This window comes from Hylobates moloch, unplaced genomic scaffold (genome assembly GCF_009828535.3).
Source record: "Hylobates moloch isolate HMO894 unplaced genomic scaffold, HMol_V3 SCAFFOLD_1, whole genome shotgun sequence".
NCBI lineage: Eukaryota > Metazoa > Chordata > Mammalia > Primates > Hylobatidae > Hylobates > Hylobates moloch.
Genome location: NW_026652276.1, coordinates 51,248,429 through 51,269,854, shown reverse-complemented (window position 1 = coordinate 51,269,854; position 21,426 = coordinate 51,248,429). Strand labels below are relative to the sequence as shown.

Genomic DNA, 21,426 nt, shown 5'->3' with positions numbered 1-21,426 from the left:
TAGAGAAGTAAATTTAAAAGTTCAAAATTATTCTATAAAATAAGAGCCATTCATTTTTAAAAGTCTTACATTTGGAATTGTAATTCAAAATGAAATTAGAAAACTTACTTGTCAATTGATGCTTTAACCTTTACCTGATAGTTTAGTTCTGGCAATTTTATTAGTAGCCTGGAAAGAGATATCAAGAAAAAAAATCAAAGATAAAAATTAAAAGTATTTAAAAACCCTTTTATATATTTAAACATTTAAATATACTATGAAATATGCATATAAATAAACCTTACATTATCTACAGTTATATGTTAGTGTGTTTTAGAAATGTATAATGCCTCTTTAGTTTGCCATGTAACTAATGTTGACATCAGTCACTTAATAGCATTATTGGCAAACATTTGGAAGTGTTTCCATATTGCTTCAGTTGATGTTTGCTGGATAATACGTTGGCCAGGTCAGAAAAAAAAAAGCTATATATTTTGGCTAAAGCTCAAATGTGGGTTAAATGTATAGATATAAAAAAATTCTTATATGGCTTCATTTTATCCTCATATTACAAAAAAAAAACACTTTGTAAGCTTTAATGGTAAGTGTTTTATGGTGAACATGCTAAGACAGAACTCTAGTAAAATATGGAAAATCCCAACTCAAATACATTTGAAATCTTTCAAAACACTATATTTAAGTAACAGCAAAAATGTTCATTAAAAAAACAAACTTCAAATGAACAAGTAATTGAAGTTCAGTATAAAAATTCCTTTAATTCCTTCTGGTGTCAGCCCATCCTTTATTCTTTTGCTTTCTCCAGCTCCTCAGATTTCTGTCCTGTGATGTAACCTACCTGTGGGTTCAGTGCAGTTTCAGAGATAGTCATTCAATCCCTCACACATTCATTCATTTACTCATGCCCTCATCCTAAACTTTGCTCATTTACTCAGCATGCACTGAGCTCTTCATATTTATGCAGTACACCCTTAGGTACTAGAGAACTGATGTAGCAAAGACTGCAGAAGGGAGAAATGTGGACGTGGCTCTACATAAAAGGAGGGAGTCCAGGCACACAAATGGAATATAGAGAATATGGCGATAGGCAACTCACTGGCATTAGAGAAATGAAATCATAGCTCATGGGCAGCCCAAACAAAAGGGTGGGTAGAATGTTGCAAGGCTCTTTAAAAGTCCTGTACAAGGCACAAGATTGGTTCAGGATCTGGAGTATGTTGAGTGTGCAGTCATTGGTAGTGAATGGTGAGAAGGGGGCATAGTCACATAAAATCAGGCCAGATGTTTTTCCTCTCCACCTTCCTTTTTATACCACTTCAGGAAGGATCTGATTCACCGCAAGATGCTGACAAGTCCCATGGAGTTCAAGGTCATTCTTCCTTTTGAAACAGGAGGATGAAAAAGCATGGCAAAGAGGGGTTTTAGGAAAACCTTGAGTAAAGGATCACCTATCAAGATGGTGGGGAATAGGGTGCAGAGGAGGAGGATGGGTACCCAATAGGTAGAAGAGGAAGACAGAGCCTACAACCAGGGGCTAATGTTCTATGCCCCTGGCAATCAGTTCACACAACATGCAAGTGGTGCTGATTCAGAATGCCTTTTCCACTTAGAATTTTTTTGCTAGGCAATCCCTACTCATCTCCCCTTTTGTCCCAGAGAGCATCTTAGACTTACTATATCATCTATAGGAGTGTCTCAAGGAAAAGTAGAATGTCCACCACTTCTCCATCTTATTTCACTCTCCTCCGAGTTATATAGAGATGTCGGAATGAGGAAGGAACAACTTTTTTTTTTTTTTTTTTTTTTTGAGACGGAGTCTCGCTCTGTCGCCCAGGCTGGAGTGCAGTGGCGCAATCTCGGCTCACTGCAAGCTCCACCTCCCGGGTTCACGCCATTCTCCTGCCTCAGCCTCTCCGAGTAGCTGGGACTACAGGCGCCCGCCACCACGCCCGGCTAATTTTTTTGTATTTTTAGTAGAGACGGGGTTTCACCGTGGTCTCGATCTCCTGACCTCGTGATCCGCCTGCCTCGGCCTCCCAAAGTGCTGGGATTACAAGCGTGAGCCACCACGCCCGGCCAGGAACAACTTTTGAGAAGAATGCCTATTTTTTTATTTTACTTTATTATTCTGTTTTATTTTTTGAGATGGAGTCTCGCTGTTGTTGCTCAGGCTGGAGTGCAGTGGCACGAGTGCAGTGCACTGCAACTTCTACCTCCCGGGTTCAAGCGATTCTCCTGCCTCAGCCTCCCAAGTAGCTGGGATTACAGGCATGCGCCAACATGCTCAGCTAATTTTTCTATTTTTAGTAGAGATGGGGTATTGCCATGTTGTCCAGGCTGGTCTTGAACTCCTGCCCTCAGGTGATCTGCCTTCCTCAGGCTCCCAAAGTGCTGGGATTATACGCGTGAGCCACCAAGCTTGGCCAACAGTGCAATTTAAAAAGGAACCTAGCCTCTGCCTTTTGTTTTCAGTTCTTAAATCTTGATGCAAAATTCATACAAAGAAACTGATTAAGAATGTTAATGGTGTCTTAAAAATGCAAACCGAAGACAAATGCCTTCTCTTTAAAAATGGAGTTCCAATAGTGATATGTGATCAGCAACCCTATCATAGAACCCTAAACTGCTCTGTACCATGGCATCACCACCTCTGGACCCGTTAGTCTGTGGTTTCAGCTTTCCAGAGGTGACCTAGTGATTAGGCCTTTAAAACTTTAGTTCTTGGAGTTTCAGGCATGGTGAGAATCTTTGAAAGTAAGAACTCAAACTCATTGTTCTCAGCATCATTATGGAAAACTGTAAGTTTTGATTGCTAATGCTAATAGAAAGGATCAAAATCACAGAGAAAGCAACAATAACACAAAAGTTATGTCTTTAAATCAGGTACACAGTAGGGATATATGGAAAACTGTTGTACTGGGAGTTTTTGTGGAAAGTCTAATAAGCCAGTTACTGGGTAATCTCAGGAGATGAATTTGCCACTATGTTGCCCAGATAGGATATTCAAAGCCTTCCAGAATCTGTCCCCAATCTGTCCTCTCAATTCTGCCTCTTCCCTGCTCCCCACGATTACCAGACAGAGCCAGGAAGCCATTATTTCTGTATTCTCACTCTCCCACAATCCTCCTCCCCTCTCCCAATCTCTCCAGTCTTTTCTGAAGTCAACCTTTTCAGCAATTAATTTCATTGTGCCTGATATTATGATTCCATACTTTCAGGCTAATATCCCTCACATCCTCATCTGCACTGTCATGCTCTTGACAAGCAGGGCTCTCATCTTCACATTTCTGTGGGTATTTCCAAAGCTCAGAGCTGGGCACACAGCAGATGGTTCAGTAAAGAACATCTGAATGCAAGCCACAATGAGAGAAATTGGCCTTGATCATCCAGAGACTATAGCTCCACAAACACACGAAATAGTAGAAGATGTTTTTGCCTACCTTAGTTTTACAGTGAACTGAATTAGGGTTTTAAGTACCAGCGGCCTCTGAGGGTGGGTTGGCATACATGGCTGTCGCTCAACCACAAATGAGCTAGATGAAAAGGAAATAAAGCGCATCATTTGAAAACACTGAAAATATTGAGACTGAAAACCACAGAGGAACAGGATGCTATCCACTCAAAGTCCAAATTTTCTACACTTAGAAGATATTCAAACCCCCAATTAAACTCAAATCTTTACAATGACTTTTTAGAAATCATTTAACAGCAGTAAATGATTCTTAATTGTTATAATTGAGCCATGAATAAAAGCCCCAGTCCATTTAGTAATTTTTTTTTCTTTTGAGAAGGGTCTCCCTCTGTTGCCCAGGCTGAAGTGCAGTGGCACGATCATAGCTCACTGCAGTCTCAACCTCCTGAGCTCAAGTGATCCTCCTGCCTTGGCCTCCTGAGTATCTAGGACTATAGGGATGTGCAACCATGCTTGGATACATTTTTTATTTTTTTGTAGAGATGGGGGTCTTTTTATGTCGTCCAGGCTGTTCTACAACTCCTGAGCTCAAGCAACCCCTTGCCTCAGTCTCCCAAGGTGCTGGGATTACAGGTGTGAGCCACCATACCTGGCCGAAAATAAATTTCATGACTCTTTTTGGACTAAATATTAAGATTTCTGGTACATATTAGTATTTTTTTCTTTAGCTTATAAACATGAAAATGTTCTGCATCCTTAATTTCACGGATATGAACGTAAGAAAAAAACCTTGAAATTTTTTCTAAGATGTGAAAACTGAGCTGTAGGTGAGTGACATGACTTAGCTTGTGGAAAACTGAGCCAGTCGGTGAGAGAAGTGTTGATGAATAAATAGTGAAGAGTAGAAATGTGGTTTCTAAAACTTTCTGGGGTTCTATTCACTTCTCCCTGAGGCTCGTTGTTGAATACTTCCCTGCCACTCTTCCACCTAAACACCAAAACCTTAGGAAGGGTGTTCTTACTTCACAGAATGGAGGATGCCATTGATAGCACTTCACTTACTTCTTGAAAAGGTTGTAGATCAAGAAGGTGACTCTTTCTAGCATGTGAGTTCTTTGCATTGGAATGGGATCACCTTCATATGTCATTTTGGTAGATTGCTCCTCTAGTTTCTCCAATTGCCTTCTGAGTTGGAAAAGACTTTCTGCCAATAGTGTAAAGCTATTGAACAGCAAATAAAAATCAAAGATAGTTTTTCCACTTAATAATAAAAAAGCATTGTAACAATGGGTCATAGTTAATAAACATTAAATTATTAATTATTAAATTAATTAAACGAATCACTTAATTTGATTTAGGTTAGTGACAGTTTTTATTTTTATTTTCCTAACCCATTTTTTTCTTGAATATGCATATGTTAAATGTTTTCAACGTTTTCTCATTTAAACCTTATATGTCATCATTTATGAAATTTTATCAACATTTGGAACTAAATCCCTTTTAATCATTCTTTGTTTAAGCATATTAAGCATATATATGTTAAAAATGTGGCGCTCACTAAAGGGCAAAAAAAGAGCAAATTTAAAGCCATAAAAAACATGCTATGATTAATGTTTTCTTATGTAAGCATACTGAAAGAAAAACATATGAAACCGATCTTCCCACACAATATATATTTTTATAAGTCCTAAGTATTAGCCAAAAGTGATCAATGACTCTCTTTAGAGTAAGGTATATTTAGAAATGCTTGCCCCTGATAACTGCTTGGAATTTTATTCACTATGTGGTGATCTCACCCCAGAAACGGAGGTGGCAGTGTGGGCCAGAAGCCTAGGAAAGAGTAAGATTGAAATGGACATGGAAGGGACTTCCAGCTACAGGAGACAGAACATCTTATCAGACTTGAAAGTCCACCTCGCCATACAGTAACTCTTTCTGCTTAAAGTATTCCACATATAAGACTATGGCAAGAGTGGTTGAATCCCTGCTGATTTTTGGTATGAGCTCCATTATTGGTTAAGATCTTTATTGCTCCCTTTATTGCTGTTTTCACAACAGAGTACAGTGAGTTGGAGAATCAAAGTGTCTTCCCAAGGAAAATCAATGTTTTAAAATGAGTCAAACTCCTTACATTTCTTGACAAGTAGGCCTGGCAGGGCAGAGCTTTTAGTGAGGGGCTCCCCAGTTACTACATATTCCATTGTATTGACTTGTTCTCTTAGGAAGCAATTTTAGATTTTAACTGAACAGTTTCTTTCTTTTTCATATTTTCCAATTGTTCCTTCAATCAAATAGTTTTATTTTGCATTTATGACATGGAAAACCCTATGAACATTTTAATCTTCTAATGCAAAGGATAGTATCTACATTTCATTGCATGTGTGCGTACATAGATTGGGAATGCCAGCTTGTATTAACCATTTGTGATTTTTAAAATTTGACACATAAAAATTGTATACATTTGTGATATACAACATGATGTTTTGATGTATGTAAACATTGTTCAATAGTTACCTCAAGCTGAATAGCATGCATTATTACCTCACATACTTTTCTGTGGTAAGAGCTCTTAAAATCTACTTTCTTAGTAATTTTCAAGTACACAATAAGTTGTTATTAACTACAGTCACCATGACGTACAATGGATCTCTTGAACTTATTCCTCCTGTCTAACTGAAATTTTCTATCCCTGACCAACATCTTTAACAAAAGAAATCACTATGTTGAAAACACAAAACTAACATTTAAAAGTTGAGATATCTATTTTCAAGATTTTGAAACTAGTCCTTCTTTAGTCTGTCCTTAAAGAAAGTATATTGCTGGTTTCAAAATTTATTCGAGTCTTTTAAGATTGATATCTTGCATGTGAAAATTAAGCATTCAACAGATGCTTTCCTTGATTTCCCCATGAGAATGAAAACTAAGAACACTTATACTATTTGTTTTCAACTGTAGATTTCTCAGCTGCTAATAAGCCATCAATAAGCTGAATGAACTGATGTTGCAGTCTAAACCTGCATTCTCTGGCTGAGTGACACTGAAGTTTTGTATTTCCTGTGGTTTTCACTAGAAACTGCAGTCGATTCGTTTTACCAGTTCTGAAGCTGGTCGAGCCCGTTGTGGAGTGGACCCCCGATGCAGGCAATTTGCTGCCGCCGCTTCCAGTCTTGCAGCTCTTCTATGAGCATGTTGTTCATTAACAGGTCCGTCTCATGGATGATTTGGGTCATTTTATTGAGAGCCTCCTAAAAACAAAGGGGACTACTGAAGAGAGTTTCGTAAGAAATAAGTCACTCAAAACTCAATTTACAAAACTAACCTGGTAGACAAAGGCTTGGTTAAAATTTTGACCAAATATTTTACTAAATGCTAGCTTCTATTTGCCAGGCCTTTTCAGACAATTAAATTATTGACAATAAATGATGTCATGAGAAAAGAAGAATGGCCACAGTTTAACATTCTCATCATGTGTTTCAGCATAAATATATTGAATTTGTAACTCCTGTGGCAACAATATTGAGTCACAAAACTTGTAGTCACAAAACTGTATAGTTGCTTATTAAAAGGATATTTATATATGTAATTTACTTTTTAATAAAGATGGTTATCCATTTATATTAAAATGAGCTGACTAAAATTTGAGCCTTTCTGTGTTAATTTTTATTAGGACTTTTTCCGGGTTTTGGGAGGCATAATGGAGAATTATAACTTTCAAAGGGCTAAGGGTTAGAACATATGAATTTCTGTTCTGGCATTATTGTAAGCTATATGAATGTGAACAAAGTATTTAATCTTGCTGAAACTTGGTATTCTCATTTATACAACCAGTTGAATGAACTGAATTATTGTCAATGTTCCTTCTCTTTTTAAAATGTTATTCCTAAAGTACAATAAGATGTCATGCATAAAAATATACAGCATAGATTTATTATGCATAAAAACATTAAATTTTTCTTGGATTAACTATTTGCATACTTAAAATCTGATATATAACTAAGTTTATAATTAATTTAGGGTGAAAATAAATGTTATACTTGTTTGTGCTCACCCAAATTCCTGCACAAAAAATTGAGCCGAACTTTTAGAAATGAACTACTGATTTATCAGTGACTGGTTAAATTTCAATTGCATTTATTTTTCAAGAGAGGTAGAAAAGTGAAAAGTCAAATAGAGATGTTTCCCCTCCTTAAAAATATTTCATTGAACCAGAAAAAAAGTTCTTGCTCTCCTTGGGAGAAGTTAGATTGAATATGTTCAGTTGCCAATGAACTATTTTGAAATCTAGGAAATTGCTTAACACTACGTCATTTCTCAGAGTAGAAACTAGAACACTTATTTTTCCAATAAAATTTTAGTAGTCATCAAATACTATATTAGTTATGTGTGTGCAGTGGAACCCATCTCAGCATATTAAGTACAGCAACTAAAACAGCCACGTCTGAAATACTGACAAATAAAAATCGGGTAAAATTTCCACCTTGAAATTAATGTTAGCTACAGTAAATGTGTCACATAAGCAAGATAAATAGGCTCTAAAGAGGTCCAGCATTGTAAACTCATGAAGAGAAGCATGGCAAACAGCGTGGGACTATTCCTAGAAACCTTGCCGTTTCTTCATTCAGTAAATGGAACTGATAAAATCTTACAGCTTGATTATTTTCAGTTAGTCTAAGTTTAGAAAAAAGGAGAAAAATAGGCAAAAGCCCAAATTAAAATTCTTCACTAACCTTTCTCTTGAAATCGAGGCTGTTAAGCATTTCCTGCAGTGTCAAAACTTCCTGATTCACCATGGCACTATTCTTGTCACTCTGATCTGCAAAGGTAAAGAGATCAGATTTAGAGTTTTCTCCAAGTCAAAGCTCCCTATTCCTGAAAGTCAAGTCAGCCTCAATCCACCACCCTAAAACTGCCCTGACCCGGAGAACTTATGTGGTAAGAGACTAATTGGATTCACTAGACGTGAGCTTGGAAGTCTCTGTCTGCTCATTTTGCCAGGAAGAATTACATCCAAGCATGCAAAAAAGGACCTCTTTATTTTACAGACCTTCAGGAAAGACCATTTTGCACTTGGTGCTTTGTTTTGTTTTGTTTTGGTGGTGGTGGACAGAGGAGATAAAATTGCTGTAATGGATGCCTTACTGGATACCTCCACATTAATTATATACTTGGTTATTTGGTAAAAGTAAGTAAGGCAGGGATCACCCTTTGTGCCCCTGATTACATCATATTTTACTCTCTGTTGCCTTCACCTACCCCTCCCTGCTCTGCTTCATATGCAGGTTTTATGAGAAACTGCCTGATAGAGTTACAGTCTTATCTACCTAGTCTCATGAACTAATAAAGACTAAGTTCTTTACTTTCCCCCACTTTTTTTTTTTTTTTTTTTTCAAAATGTGCTCACCTCATCGTAAAACTAGCAGTGGGTCAGAGTTGTAACTTAGAAAAATATCTGACTGAAAAAAAAGATTTATCCTTTTTTACATGGGGATACATGCAATAAATAAACATTATATTATTTAATTTGAACATCAAACTTTATTGACATAGTGGTGGGACTCAGAAAATGACACCCCAAAATAATGGAACTAAAGCAGCAGCCTCAAGGTCTCTCTCCATCTTCTGTCTCTCCATAGCACACATGAAGTGCTCGGAAGCTCCCTGATCTACCTAGAAACTGGACCCCTAAGAGGAACACAATTGCCTTTGATCCCTTCCCTGAAATTTCATTAACCAGAGAAACTTAAAACTCGTATCACAGAGGAAAAGTCTGAAAATTAAACACCACACCTAGAGCCCAAACTTTGTCCCAAATCATTGTTTGTTCTCAGGTTCCAGTCAGTTCTCCAAGAATATTATTTACTAAGCACTGCCTGAGCATTGGGTCCATTCATTAACTTTAAAAATCATTTGCTTCTACATTTCCAATCTCCCTTTCCCTTTTGAAGAAGGGCATATAAGCATCTGTACCTCACTGGATTACTGGGTAACCACTCTCCTGCTATTCTCCCATGCTGTGCATGTTAAATTAATTTGCATGCCTTTTTCTCCTATTGATCTACATTTTATTAGTCCATATTCAATGAACCTTCAGAGGGTGAAGGGAGAAGGTTCCCTTTTTGCTCCTACAATGGCAAGTGACTGTTTATACCAACCATTCATGTTCATGAAAAATGGGGGCTGGGAATGCTGATTTGACTTGTGTAATTGTGAAAAAGAGGCCCCAGAACAACACTGTGGCAAATTTCTCTACAAATTAGGACTAATCTCCAGGAACTCATTTCTGGTTGTAACGATTCACAAATTCACTAACTCCTAGATCCCATACATAGCAAAATCTTGTTTATGTAGCATTTTGGCAACTGAAAACTTCTTTAGCTAACCTTTCCCATCTTCACCAAGGATATAATAACTTGTTTCCCTTGTATTTTTCTTTTCACTTACTACAGGATGGGACAAACAAAATAAATATTTGTGGATTCAGGTGATAAAAATGATCATTTTAATTCATAATGGACATGAAGCACTGAAAAAGTGACTCAAATCATAACAAATTAAGTTCAAATAATCTAATTCTTAAAATTAGTAGTTTGCACATAAAATTTGGAATAAGGCTGCCTTCAATGAACATCACTTGATTAAATTTACAGTTGTTCTAAACACTTTTAGGGTCATGGACTCCCCCTTTGATAATGAAACCCATGTTTGTGCCATTTCTTCTGAATGGAAAAGTTGTATGTACAAATAATTGTGAACATTTTGAATAATATTTCCTGGAAGTCAAAGCATCTTAAGCATATCAGGAGAAGAACCCAAAACATCTCATCTTCATGTATGAAAAGTTAAATGTTTGGCCACAATCATTCATATTTCCTTCAAGATACATTTTAGGCCAACATTTGAATAGTCGAAGATGATTCTGTAAATGGAAAGTTTATATCTGATTTATTTTTTTGAATTATTTTGAAATAATTTTAGAGGTACAAAAAAGTTACACAAATAGCAGAGTTCTCATATATCCTTCACCTAGTTTCTTCTGTTCTCTTACATTAACATAGTAAGCACAATGATCAAAACAAGTAAATTAACATCAGCACAATTCCATCAACCAAACTAGACCTAATTAGAATCTTGCCAATTGTCCCATTAATTGCAACATACTTTAAACTATTCTTCTATTATTATTTGTAAATCTTAGGACTTGTAAATGTTCTCTTCCCCTTCATTTTTAAAAAACACCTAGTTGTAAACAATTTCAGTGTTTAACCACAGAAAAAATAGTAAAATAAATTGCAGTGACCTTACATTTTGACACTTATGCAATTACTGAAATTATGTTTTTGGAGACTTTTTGACATGAGGAAATACTTAAAAATAAAATGTTAAATGCAGTACACAAAATTATATACAATATGATTTCATTTTCTGAAAATAAATACATAGATGTGTATGTATGTGAACATACAGAGAAAAGGCTGGAAGGAAATATATTTTGACAGTATTTATCTGTAGATGGTGAGATTTCATGAGATTTTTATTTTTTTTAATGCTTTTGCTTATATTTTACGCTTTCTTCTATGAAACACATTTCTATTTTATAATCTTAGAAAATTATATTATTAAAATACTACTTGTAATTCTCTGATCATGTTAGGCAATTATTATTACTTTTGTCTCTGTGATAATTATATTTTAATTCTATAGGAGAAGGTTTTTATTTTTTAGAGACCTATGCTGAAGTAGGGGTAATTCCTCATGCAGTTTAAAATGTATGTTGAATTGGTTGGTAATTTACTTGGAATTGGTTGGATATACACGGGTACATACACACACACTTAAACACGCACACACATACATATTTATATGCAGAGAGAAGGAAGAAGCAAAACAAGAAAATACTCCCGGTATTTCCCTAGGCTCACCTAAGGAAGTAGTTCAAATTTATCAACTCTGTCAGTGAGAATACTCAAGATGCCTTTTTGTCTCTATGCATAATTATAGAAAAAACAGAAACTTACCCATTGTCTGAATTGTTTTATACCTGTAGTCAAATTCGTCCTGCAGGTCTTCTAAGTATTTGGTATCTTGTTCTGTCATCTTTTCACAAAAGAAAACATACTCACTCTGCTGTTACAATTAAGCATGTCAATCAAACAACATCATAAGTATTTTAAAAAACTGCTTGGTGCTTCCAATCTCCAACAGCAACCAAAGACCATAATGAACCCACACTTCTAAAGAGCTAATTCATATGGAAGTTGGATAATGCTGGAAGAACCAGATTGAACTTGCCCTTCCAGCTATTCATTCTTTCTACTTGCCTGGAAGTCTTTCAGCATCTACTTGCTCATTTCTTAATTACTTCCAAATGAGTCTATGCATATAATCTTTTTTTAATTGGAGAATATGAGTATTTTTGCCCTTTTAGAACTCTTGAGTATTTCATATAACTCTGTACTAATGTATCAATGATCTCTTTTTGCTGAAATGTTCATTTAAATATATCGTAGTTTATGACAATTCAGCTTAAATATTTTTTCTTTCTATTTCCTGAAATATGCCTATGCTTCTTCTGTGTCTCCTGTTAATCTGTCTTTGAGATTTTTACTTTACTTTTCCTCAAACCTGGTGATGTTTTCCTGCTCAGATATAATAGTAAATGTCAAGATCTCGGCTAAAGGCTTTTTTATAGTATCTCCTTTAGTCTTCACAATACCCATGAAGTGGGTTATCCTCACTTTTACAGAGGAAGAAGCAGAGGCCACGAGATGTGAAGTAATTCACTTGTCCAAGGTCACTCAGGTGCTCAGTGAGAAGTCTGTGGGAAGTCCAGCAGTCTAACCTTGACCCCACCCTTAACCAAAAATAGACCCACTGCACTTCCTAGATTCAGACTACTATACTTCCTTTTCTTCTTAGAAAAGTCAAACTTTCTACTGCCTGCTTATTCCAAGAAGTCTTCTCTAAGGAAACACATATCTACCACAACAACGCTTTCATGACAAATTTCAAATTTAATCAGAATAAAATTTAATCCAAATTTTAAATTATTGGTTACAAAAAGTATAGAATTTGGAGGAAGAGAGTCTGAATTTGTGTTCCAACTCTATGACTTATTAGCTGCATGGACTTGGGCAAATGTCTTTGCATTTTAGCTTCTTCGCCTGTAAAAAGGGGTGTGGGGGTGGGAGGAGGAAGGACAACAGTATCTACTTCAAGGAGTTGTTATAAGGATTACATTAGTTTGACTGCTTAAAACAGTGCCTGGTACCAAACATATGCTTCATAAGTAGAAGCTATAATTACTCTTCTAATCCCTGTTATCTCATTCTCTTAATGACATTCTCCATATTTATAAACCTTAGAAAAGAAACAAAGTAGTAGCTATTGACTACACGATACACTGTCTACCCACCCGTAGTAATAACAGCTACCAAGTTTGAGCAACCTGTGCTGCCTGCGCCTATACCTTACATAGATTATCCTTTCAGCAACTTGCAAAGTAAACTATTTCCATTTTTCATATGAGGAAAATGAGGCCCAAAGTCATACAATAATACATACTCAAGCTAGAATTCAAATCTAGTCTAGTTTAGCTTCAGTCTTTACTCTTTCTTTTCACTATACCCCAATACCACTTGCAGCATTTCACTTGATGCTAAGTTTCTGCAGAACAAAGTCCCATGAAAAGCTCTGAGCTACTAAACTCATGGAACCTACATGCATGAGAAAATGTACCAAAATAAAATATGATAGCTTTAAAGCAGAGATATACTGTGGCTCTATCTTTTGATCTCAAAATTAATTAAAAGCTAAAAGAAGGCAGTATCTTGCAGAATCTTCTAATGAAAAGTGTATTAAACCAATGCCAGATCTCTGAAAAGTCAATGCTATGGTAAGTAATTAAGGGACTTCTAGAGTATATTGTCATCAGTAATTGCAAAAGGCGAAAATACCCAGCAATAATCTTCAAAAGCTCTCTGAATGATCTGAGAGCTACATTCCAAATGTTCCATAGAGAAACTGAGGTTATGGCATAAGTGGGGGAATTGCATTGATTGAAAAGCATTGCTTTGCCTAAAAGTCAGGCCAGGCTTCCTGGAATCAGGACCTGGGACAGGGATCAGGTACAGGGGATTTGTTGAAGGAGTCCTCTTAGCAGAAAGGACATACAAGAGAGGGAAAGGGAAGGGGATGGAGCTAAGTGAGCATGTGGTCTTCACTTAGGTCTAACTTTGGTTTGAGAAACCCAGGAGCATAACATGCACGAAAGGTTAACCCCAACTTGAGGCAAGATGTCTGGCCTCTCTCCCCACAACCCCGTGTCACTCAGTCATTGTCTGAAGGCAGCTGGAGTCTCCCCGTAGAGTCAATTCACCGGAGAAGCCATTAGCTGTCAATACGCAAAACAGCTGGGGATCCATGTACAGGCCTGGTGAAGATCTGCTCGGGGGTCCAAAAAATGTGGGCCTCTGCTGCGTCCTGCTCCTCAGGATTTTAAAAGGAATTTGTGCTGGATACAAAACCCATCTGTGCACTTGATTAATGTGCTTAAGTATTCTTACTGTAGTAAAATAATAATCTCCTGCCTTTACACACTTGCAGAGTGAGTAGAGCCCTTGGTTTTGACATTATAATGTGCCACGGTATTTTGTCCTAGGTCTGTCTGATTCCTTCTCACAGTAGTGTAAGCCCAGACTTTTGCATTCATGTTTTACTTGTTATGGAGGATCACTGAATCAGAAGTCTGAAAATAAATTTAAACCCTCTGCCTACTATTCAGATAATATATGGGACTGTTGACATTTAAATATTTATAGTTTATTTATTTTGATGGAATTATTATTTTTATAAATGGCAAGGAAATGAATGCTATGTAAGTTTTGGAAGGGAAATTAATATCCTATTTTATATACAACATGGCAGAAAGTCTTATTTGAGACATCTTCACTAGATCAATAAAATTGATAAATCTCTAGATAGACTGATTATGGACGAAAGAGAAAACAAAATTTATCAATATTAAATGAGAGATATGACATTACTACAGATTCTACAGATATTCAAATGAAAATAAACATTATGAACAACTTTATGCCAATAAAACAACTTAGATCAAATGGACATATTTCTGGAAAAACACAAATTACCAAAGCTCATTCAAGAAGAAATAGATAACCTGAATAGCCCCATATCAAAGAAGTTCAAGTTGAAGTTAAAATGTTTCCCATAAAGAAATATTCTTATGTAAACATAGTATGTGAGAGATATTTATCTTATTAACAAATTGCCCTATGATTTCTGTATACACTAACTTTGGGTGCATGGGAGAATGGTGCATGGTTATATGGGGACAGTAGCTAGCCTTTCTAGGTATCTGTATAAGATCTCTTACCTGCACACTGTTTTTAATGGCAGCCACTTTGTGCTCCACATTCCTCTGTCTTTCTGAAACTGAAGAACTTTGTAAGGATTTCTCTAGAGGCCCCTGGAAAAAGAATGTCTTGAAATCTCACTGGTTTTGAAAAGGTTTATGATGAATGCAATACATACAGCATACAATTTGACCTGAGGTCTGGATCAATGTGATATAGATACTCTATAGACATTAAAAAATCATGCTGTAAAAAAGTATTTAATGACATAAAATTTAAAGTGTTAAAATTTGAAGACTAGAGCAGATGATAAAAACACCATATATAGGACAGGCACGGTGGCTCACGCCTATAATCCTAGCACTTTGGGAAGCTGAGGCAGGTGGAATGCGAGCTCAAGAGTTTGAGACCAGCCTGGGCAACATGGTGAAACCCTGTCTCTACTAAAATACAAAAAAAAAAAAAAAAAAATAGCCGGGTGTGGCCGCGTGCACCTGTAGTCCCAGTTACTTGGGAGGCTGAGGCAGGAGAATCACTTGAACCCAGGAGGCAGAGGTTGCACTGAGCTGAGATCGTGCCACTGCACTTCGGCCTGGGTGACAGAGCAAGACTCCATCTCAAACCAACCAACCAACCAACCATATATAAATATAAATATATATATGATCTCTATTGCTTGAACATATATATGTATGTATGTATGTATAAAGACATTTACAAGTACATGGACAGATGTATAGATATGTAAACTCAAGTACATGTGACTGGGAGAATATATACACCAAAATCTTACCAATGTGTTCTCTCTGAACAGTGAAATTACAGATAATCTGATGATTTTAAAAATTTTGTCTCTAATTCTCTATAACATCTATATAACTTTTGAAATTGTATAAAACCAATACATGTAATTTTTAAAATGGTATAACGAAACTACATTTAATTGGCCCTAAATTTAGAATTGGGGATTTTGAATCTGCTGGGATGAGATTTGTTTTTACTCTAGAACAAAAGGAGTTTATGAAAGAAAACATAAAAATGTTAGCCTGGTTAAGCAAAAAGACAGTTTCTCCAAGCAGAATGTCTTAGCTACTCTAATAATCTGATACTGGGTGTGTTCCTTAGATAAAAAGTTCTATAACTATTAGAGATGTAAGCAGCCCCTTCATCTTAAGTTGGGTGGGGAGCCATGGTTAGAAAGGTTGATAACTAAAATCTGCAGCAAATTCAGTGCAGTAACCTCAAGTAGAGCCCATGTCCTTGACTCTTGATCAGATGTTCTTCAGTATATCACACTCTTCCAATTGATAAAGCCTTTATAAAATTCTCTTTCTCTCATCAGCCTCCATTATTTGTCTACTTAGTTGAAATTTAATAACCAGTACTTCTTCTGTGGTAGTATGTGTTACTAGCAAATTATTTTCAGAGTGACTTTGATGAGCATATACTCAAACAAACATTTTGACTGATATCTGACATTTGAAGAGAACATGCTCTCTCACACACACACGTGCACAGACGAATAACTAGAGATAAGAGGGGTTCAAAAAAGGACAGCTGAGAATACATGTGAGAATACCATATATTTGTAAAAGTATCTTAATTTTTACCCCAAAGGCACTAAATGAAACTACATGTACTTTAGAAACTTACTATAGTTTTAAAATTTAATAAAAATGATACCATCCTTCTTCATCTAAAAAATAAAGTTGTCAAAACTTCAAAGTCCTCCCAAAACAGCCATAGCCTGACAGTAACTAAACATGAGAATTTTTTAAGAGTTAAATAACAGATACTTTTGGCCGGGGGCAGTGGCTCACACCTGTAATCCCAGCACTTTGGGAGGCCAAGGCGGGAAGATCACTTGAGGTCAGGAGTTCAAGACCAACCTGGGCAATGTAGTGAAATCTGTCTCTCCTAAAAATACAAAAATTAGCCAGCCGTGGTGGCGGGTGCCTGTAATACCAGTTACTTGGGAAGTTGAGGCAGGAGAATTGCTTGAACCTGGGAGGTGGAGGCTTCAGTGAGCTGAGATCGTGCCACTGTACTCTAGCCTGAGTGACAGATCAAGCCTCTGTCTCAAAAAAAAAAAAAAAAGACACTTTTGTTAGACCTTCAAAAATAAATATAATGGTATGATTTACTGAATTATGGAGGATGTCACTTGGAAAATTAATTACACACCCTTTCCCTTTTGTAAGGATTAACTGAAAAAAAATATTCATTAAGGACTGCATTGATTCCTCTACTTGTCTTTAGTGGGCACTCTGAATTCATCCAGGAAAATGGGATAAAATATAATCTAAACTATGTTAGAGTAAAGTACATTCACGCAATTAACAAGCAAGTATTCATGGAACTTCTGTAAGACAAAATTCCTGCTCACGGACTGGTTTACACTGTGAGGTAGGAAATGGAAGCAACTGACAGATGTAGAGCAAGACCAGAACATACAGGAAGAGGCAGAGTGGGAATGACAGGAATTCAACTCGGAAGTGATTACTATATTTCTAGGCTAATATTGTAGGACCCTGGAACAGAGTGTGGCCGGTACAAACAGGAAAGGATGTATAGATAAGATTCCAGACATACACTCTGGAAAGACATAGTAATTGTCTTAGCATGGGGGTGGAGAAAAGGAACTACGCAAAGATGATACTAAGACCTTGATTGCAAGTGACTGGAAGGATGGTGGCACCACTAACATAAGTAAAAGAAGCTGGAAAAGATTCTTTAAAAATGTCTCCTTTCTTTCTTTCTTTTTTTGCTTTGTTTTGTTTTAAAGACACAGAGTCTCACTCTGTCACCCAGGTTGGAGTACATGGTGTGAACATAGCTCACTGCAACCTTGAACTGCTGGGCTCAAGTGATCCTTCTATCTCAGCCTCCACAGAGCTAGGACTATAGGCATGTGCCACCATACCCAGCTAATTTTTATTTATTTATTTTTTTGGAGACAGGGTCTTGCTGCATTGGCCAGGCTGGTCTCAAACTCTTGGCTTCAAATGATCCTCCCACCTTGGCCTACCCAAAGTGTTAGGATTACAGGTGTGAGCCACTGTACCCTACCAAAGATAAGAATTTCTGTTTCAGAAAAATTGAGTTCAAGGTGATAACAAGATCACAAGGTCAGAAAATATTACCTGGACAGGCATGTTGGCTGCAGCCAATATTCTCCTCTCTTCCCTTAAACAGTTTGAAATAACCACAGCTACATGCATTGGATTTCCATGAAATTTTCCCTGAAAAAAAAAAAAATGAGCAAAAATAACTAACATAAAGCTTAAATATATGTATCATAAGAAAATATCACCTCTTGAAAAACAACAACAATCTCCCATTAAATATGTGAAATTATTTGGGATTTGTTCCAATAGTCTGTTCCATTAGAAAGTTACAGAAACTCATACCGTAAACATAGACTCCTAAAGAGAGCATATTTATCTCTTTGTCCTAAAAAATAACTTTTGACAATGAAAAATGGTTCTTGAGCACCTTCTTAGGAAAGATCCTGAACACACACTTAGGAGGGTCAGTTTACTTTAAGTTTTGGGCAGTTTTTTTTGGTTTGTTTTTTTGTTTTTTTGGTTTTTTTTGAGACAGAGTTTCAGCCTGTTGCCCAGGCTGGAGCGCAGTGGTAGAATCTCGGCTCACCACAACCTCCACCTCCCAGGTTCAAGTGATTCTCCTGCCTCAGGCTCCCTAGTGGCTGGGACTACAGGGATGCACCACCATGCCCAGCTAATTTTGTATTTTTAGCAGAGACAGGGTTTCTCCATGTTGGTCAGGCTGGTCTCGAACTCCCGAACCCAGATGATCCATCTGCCTCAGCCTCCCAAAGTTCGGGCAGGTTTTACATAAAAGTTACTTTCCTATAAATTATCATGAACGAGGTGGTCTCAATTTTTCACTTGTTAACTGTGTGTCATGGTTTGCTTAAAGCATTTGTTTCTGTCCTTATTTGGTACTGTTTGTGTCAACTAGCTCATAACTACATTAGTATACTAGAGTGAAACTATATCATACGTTGTTTCAGAAACTATATTTTTATGACATCTAAGCATATACATCTTTTATTACCAAGGTTAATGATGCAGATACTGTAAACTGGCAGCCTGTGGGCCTAATTCAGCCATCAGTTACTTTGTGCAAATTAAAATACTGGAATCCCTTTGGAGAAAGTATGTACTACCCAGGGTTGCCATAGTGCTCACCAGTGAGTGTCCCAAGCACTCACTGACCTTACCTGCAAGGCCTCTGTAGGTGCCAGAGTTTTCTAACCTTAGTGTATAGAACTAATCTGAACAACAGCATCATTTTAGTCAATAGTATTAAATTTCTTTGTTACTGGACTTTTTCCAGGGCAGGATTAACAGGAAGCACAATAGAAAAATGCATTTATTTAGTTTCCCTCAGCCCTCCTCCCTGAAGCTGGTGCTAATATATATGAAATGACCAAAAGGTTAGCAGCAGAAAAAATAAAACAAAAATCCACGAAGTGGAAAATTAGCAATCAAAAATAGACTATACAGATATAAACTAGAAGATTTTTCTAGAGAAAAAATAAGGTTATTGGTTGTAAACATTTTTTGACTTTGACTGCTGCCACAATTTTATTAAATGACGTCTGTTAATTACCGTTTCTATGTTTTATTAAATGATGTATGTTAATTACCACTTCTATTTGTAAAACAAGAGTAAACACCAACTATCTGAATTCCTGCTCTTACATATTTTAGTCTTCCAAACTCTTTTTCTTTTTTCTCTTTAAATCAGAAGTCTCCAAATGAAAAAAACAAAAATAAATTTACTGAAACTCAGAAGGTAAAGAAATAAAAATGATCCCATTCATGAAGCGGGGATACCATTTTTTCATTGCTGCATGACGACAATTTCAGATTCTCTCTAGTTAGAATTTGTTCCTGATGTTAATTTTCCCATGTATTATTTTTTCATGTATCCTATATTCAACTCTCCAAGAAAAGCTATGTTTTCTCATTTTTCTCTATTTATTTTAATATTATTCTATTGTTAAAAATAAAGGGCTTCTCCTAGGGCTAATTTGGAAGGCCTGTTATTCATGTAAACTTGAAAACTCTTGCCATCCAAGATTAGGATCCTTTTTAGTTCTTAGAGTTCCTCTAAGAACCCAAGAATTACCATTATTTGTCTGTTTTTCTCACTGTTGCAGGAATAGTTCTATGCCAATCATTCAGATACTACCTTTCAACATTTCTCAGTTGTGTTGTACACTTTTTTCATTTTCCTTTCTTACTTGAACTTCTTCTACCTTCCTTTTCAGATTCAGTTTCCCCCATACTTTGTAAGGTTAAATTACTCACTTTTTCTTCTTTGTTAAGAGCCAGGAATCACCGCTGTTTTCATCCAGGATATCTTTTCACTTTCCTTTTGCATTTTTCCTAAGTCCCTCACTTAAATGTATGAACAAAAACATCTTATGGAAAATTGATCATTATAGATTCAGTAACAAATGAGCACTTCTATTTTCCTAAGTATCAAAGACATACTCATATTCACCTTTCAGCAGTTACTAAGTACGTGAACCTCAAAATAACAACAAAACAAACCCTTAAATGTGTGTTAGTGGGAGGAAGGAAGAAGCATGCCAGAGAAAGAGAAACTGCTCATTTTCTGTAGTGTATCAGTTTCTCAAGCAAATTTATTGCAAATACCTTCTACTCTGTGGTTTATCTTTTTCCTATCTTCTAGTGTCAATGAAGAGGTTTTAAATTTTAATAAATCATTTATTAAACTTTATGCTTCTTATGATTTAAGAAATCTTTCTGTAAGCTGCAGACATGGAGATTTTTCTTTGTGGTTTTGCACCACTGATTGTAATTAACTTGGAGCTTGTTAATAATGAGAGTTTTATTTCATTTTTTTCCATATGTCTACCAAATTCCAATAACATTTACTGAACATCTTATTCTTTTACCACTGCTCTGCTGGGCCAGCTCTGTCATAAATCAAGTGTTCCTTTGTGGGTGGGCTTGTTTCTGGACTCCATTCCATCTTATGGTTTTATCTCTGCTTCATCAATAGATAATCTTTTTGTGTTTTTTACTACAGCTTTATCGTAAGTCTTGATGTCAAGTAGAATAGGTCTTCTTTGTATTTCTATATACATTTTAGGATCAACTTGTCAAGTCATACACACACAAACACACACGCACACCCTGGTTGAGAATTTGAATGACACTAAATCTTTAGGTAAAATTTAGGGAGATTTGGCATCTTTATACTTGTGTTCCAATCTATTTATTTATGTCTTCTTTAATGTTTCTCTATTAAACATTATAATCTTATACATGTTTCACTAGGTTTATTTCTATGTAGATGGTATATTTTGATACTAGAATATCTTTTTCCTCATTGTTTTTGCTGTTATATAGAAATATAATTAATTTTGTATATTGATTTTGAATCCAGCAACCTTGCTAAACTCTGATTCTAGTGCTTTTGTAACATCTCTTATTAATTCTAAAATTATATCTGTAGATTCTTTTGAATTTTATGCATACACAAATCATATATCATGCGGATATTGATAGAATTTTCCTCCTTTTCAATCTTCTAACTTCCATCAAGATTTCATCTTTGTCCTAAGGTGACTTATTTAAAAAT

General features: G+C 36.1%; 1 protein-coding gene across 5 annotated transcripts in view; it reads right to left on the bottom strand.

Moving 5' to 3' along the window:
* STAT4 (signal transducer and activator of transcription 4) overlaps window positions 1-21,426 on the bottom strand; it is a 128,515-nt gene that overhangs the window by 28,571 nt on the left and 78,518 nt on the right. For all 5 annotated transcript variants that reach the window (XM_058440117.1, XM_058440112.1, XM_058440113.1 and 2 more), the window contains 8 exons: window positions 17,925-18,023; window positions 14,802-14,894; window positions 11,425-11,503; window positions 8,137-8,222; window positions 6,503-6,654; window positions 4,472-4,630; window positions 3,438-3,530; window positions 109-168 (listed from right to left, as the gene is read on the bottom strand). In XM_058440117.1, coding sequence (XP_058296100.1) covers window positions 109-168; window positions 3,438-3,530; window positions 4,472-4,630; window positions 6,503-6,654; window positions 8,137-8,222; window positions 11,425-11,503; window positions 14,802-14,894; window positions 17,925-18,023 — 821 coding nt within the window. The remainder of the gene's footprint in view (window positions 1-108; window positions 169-3,437; window positions 3,531-4,471; window positions 4,631-6,502; window positions 6,655-8,136; window positions 8,223-11,424; window positions 11,504-14,801; window positions 14,895-17,924; window positions 18,024-21,426) is intronic.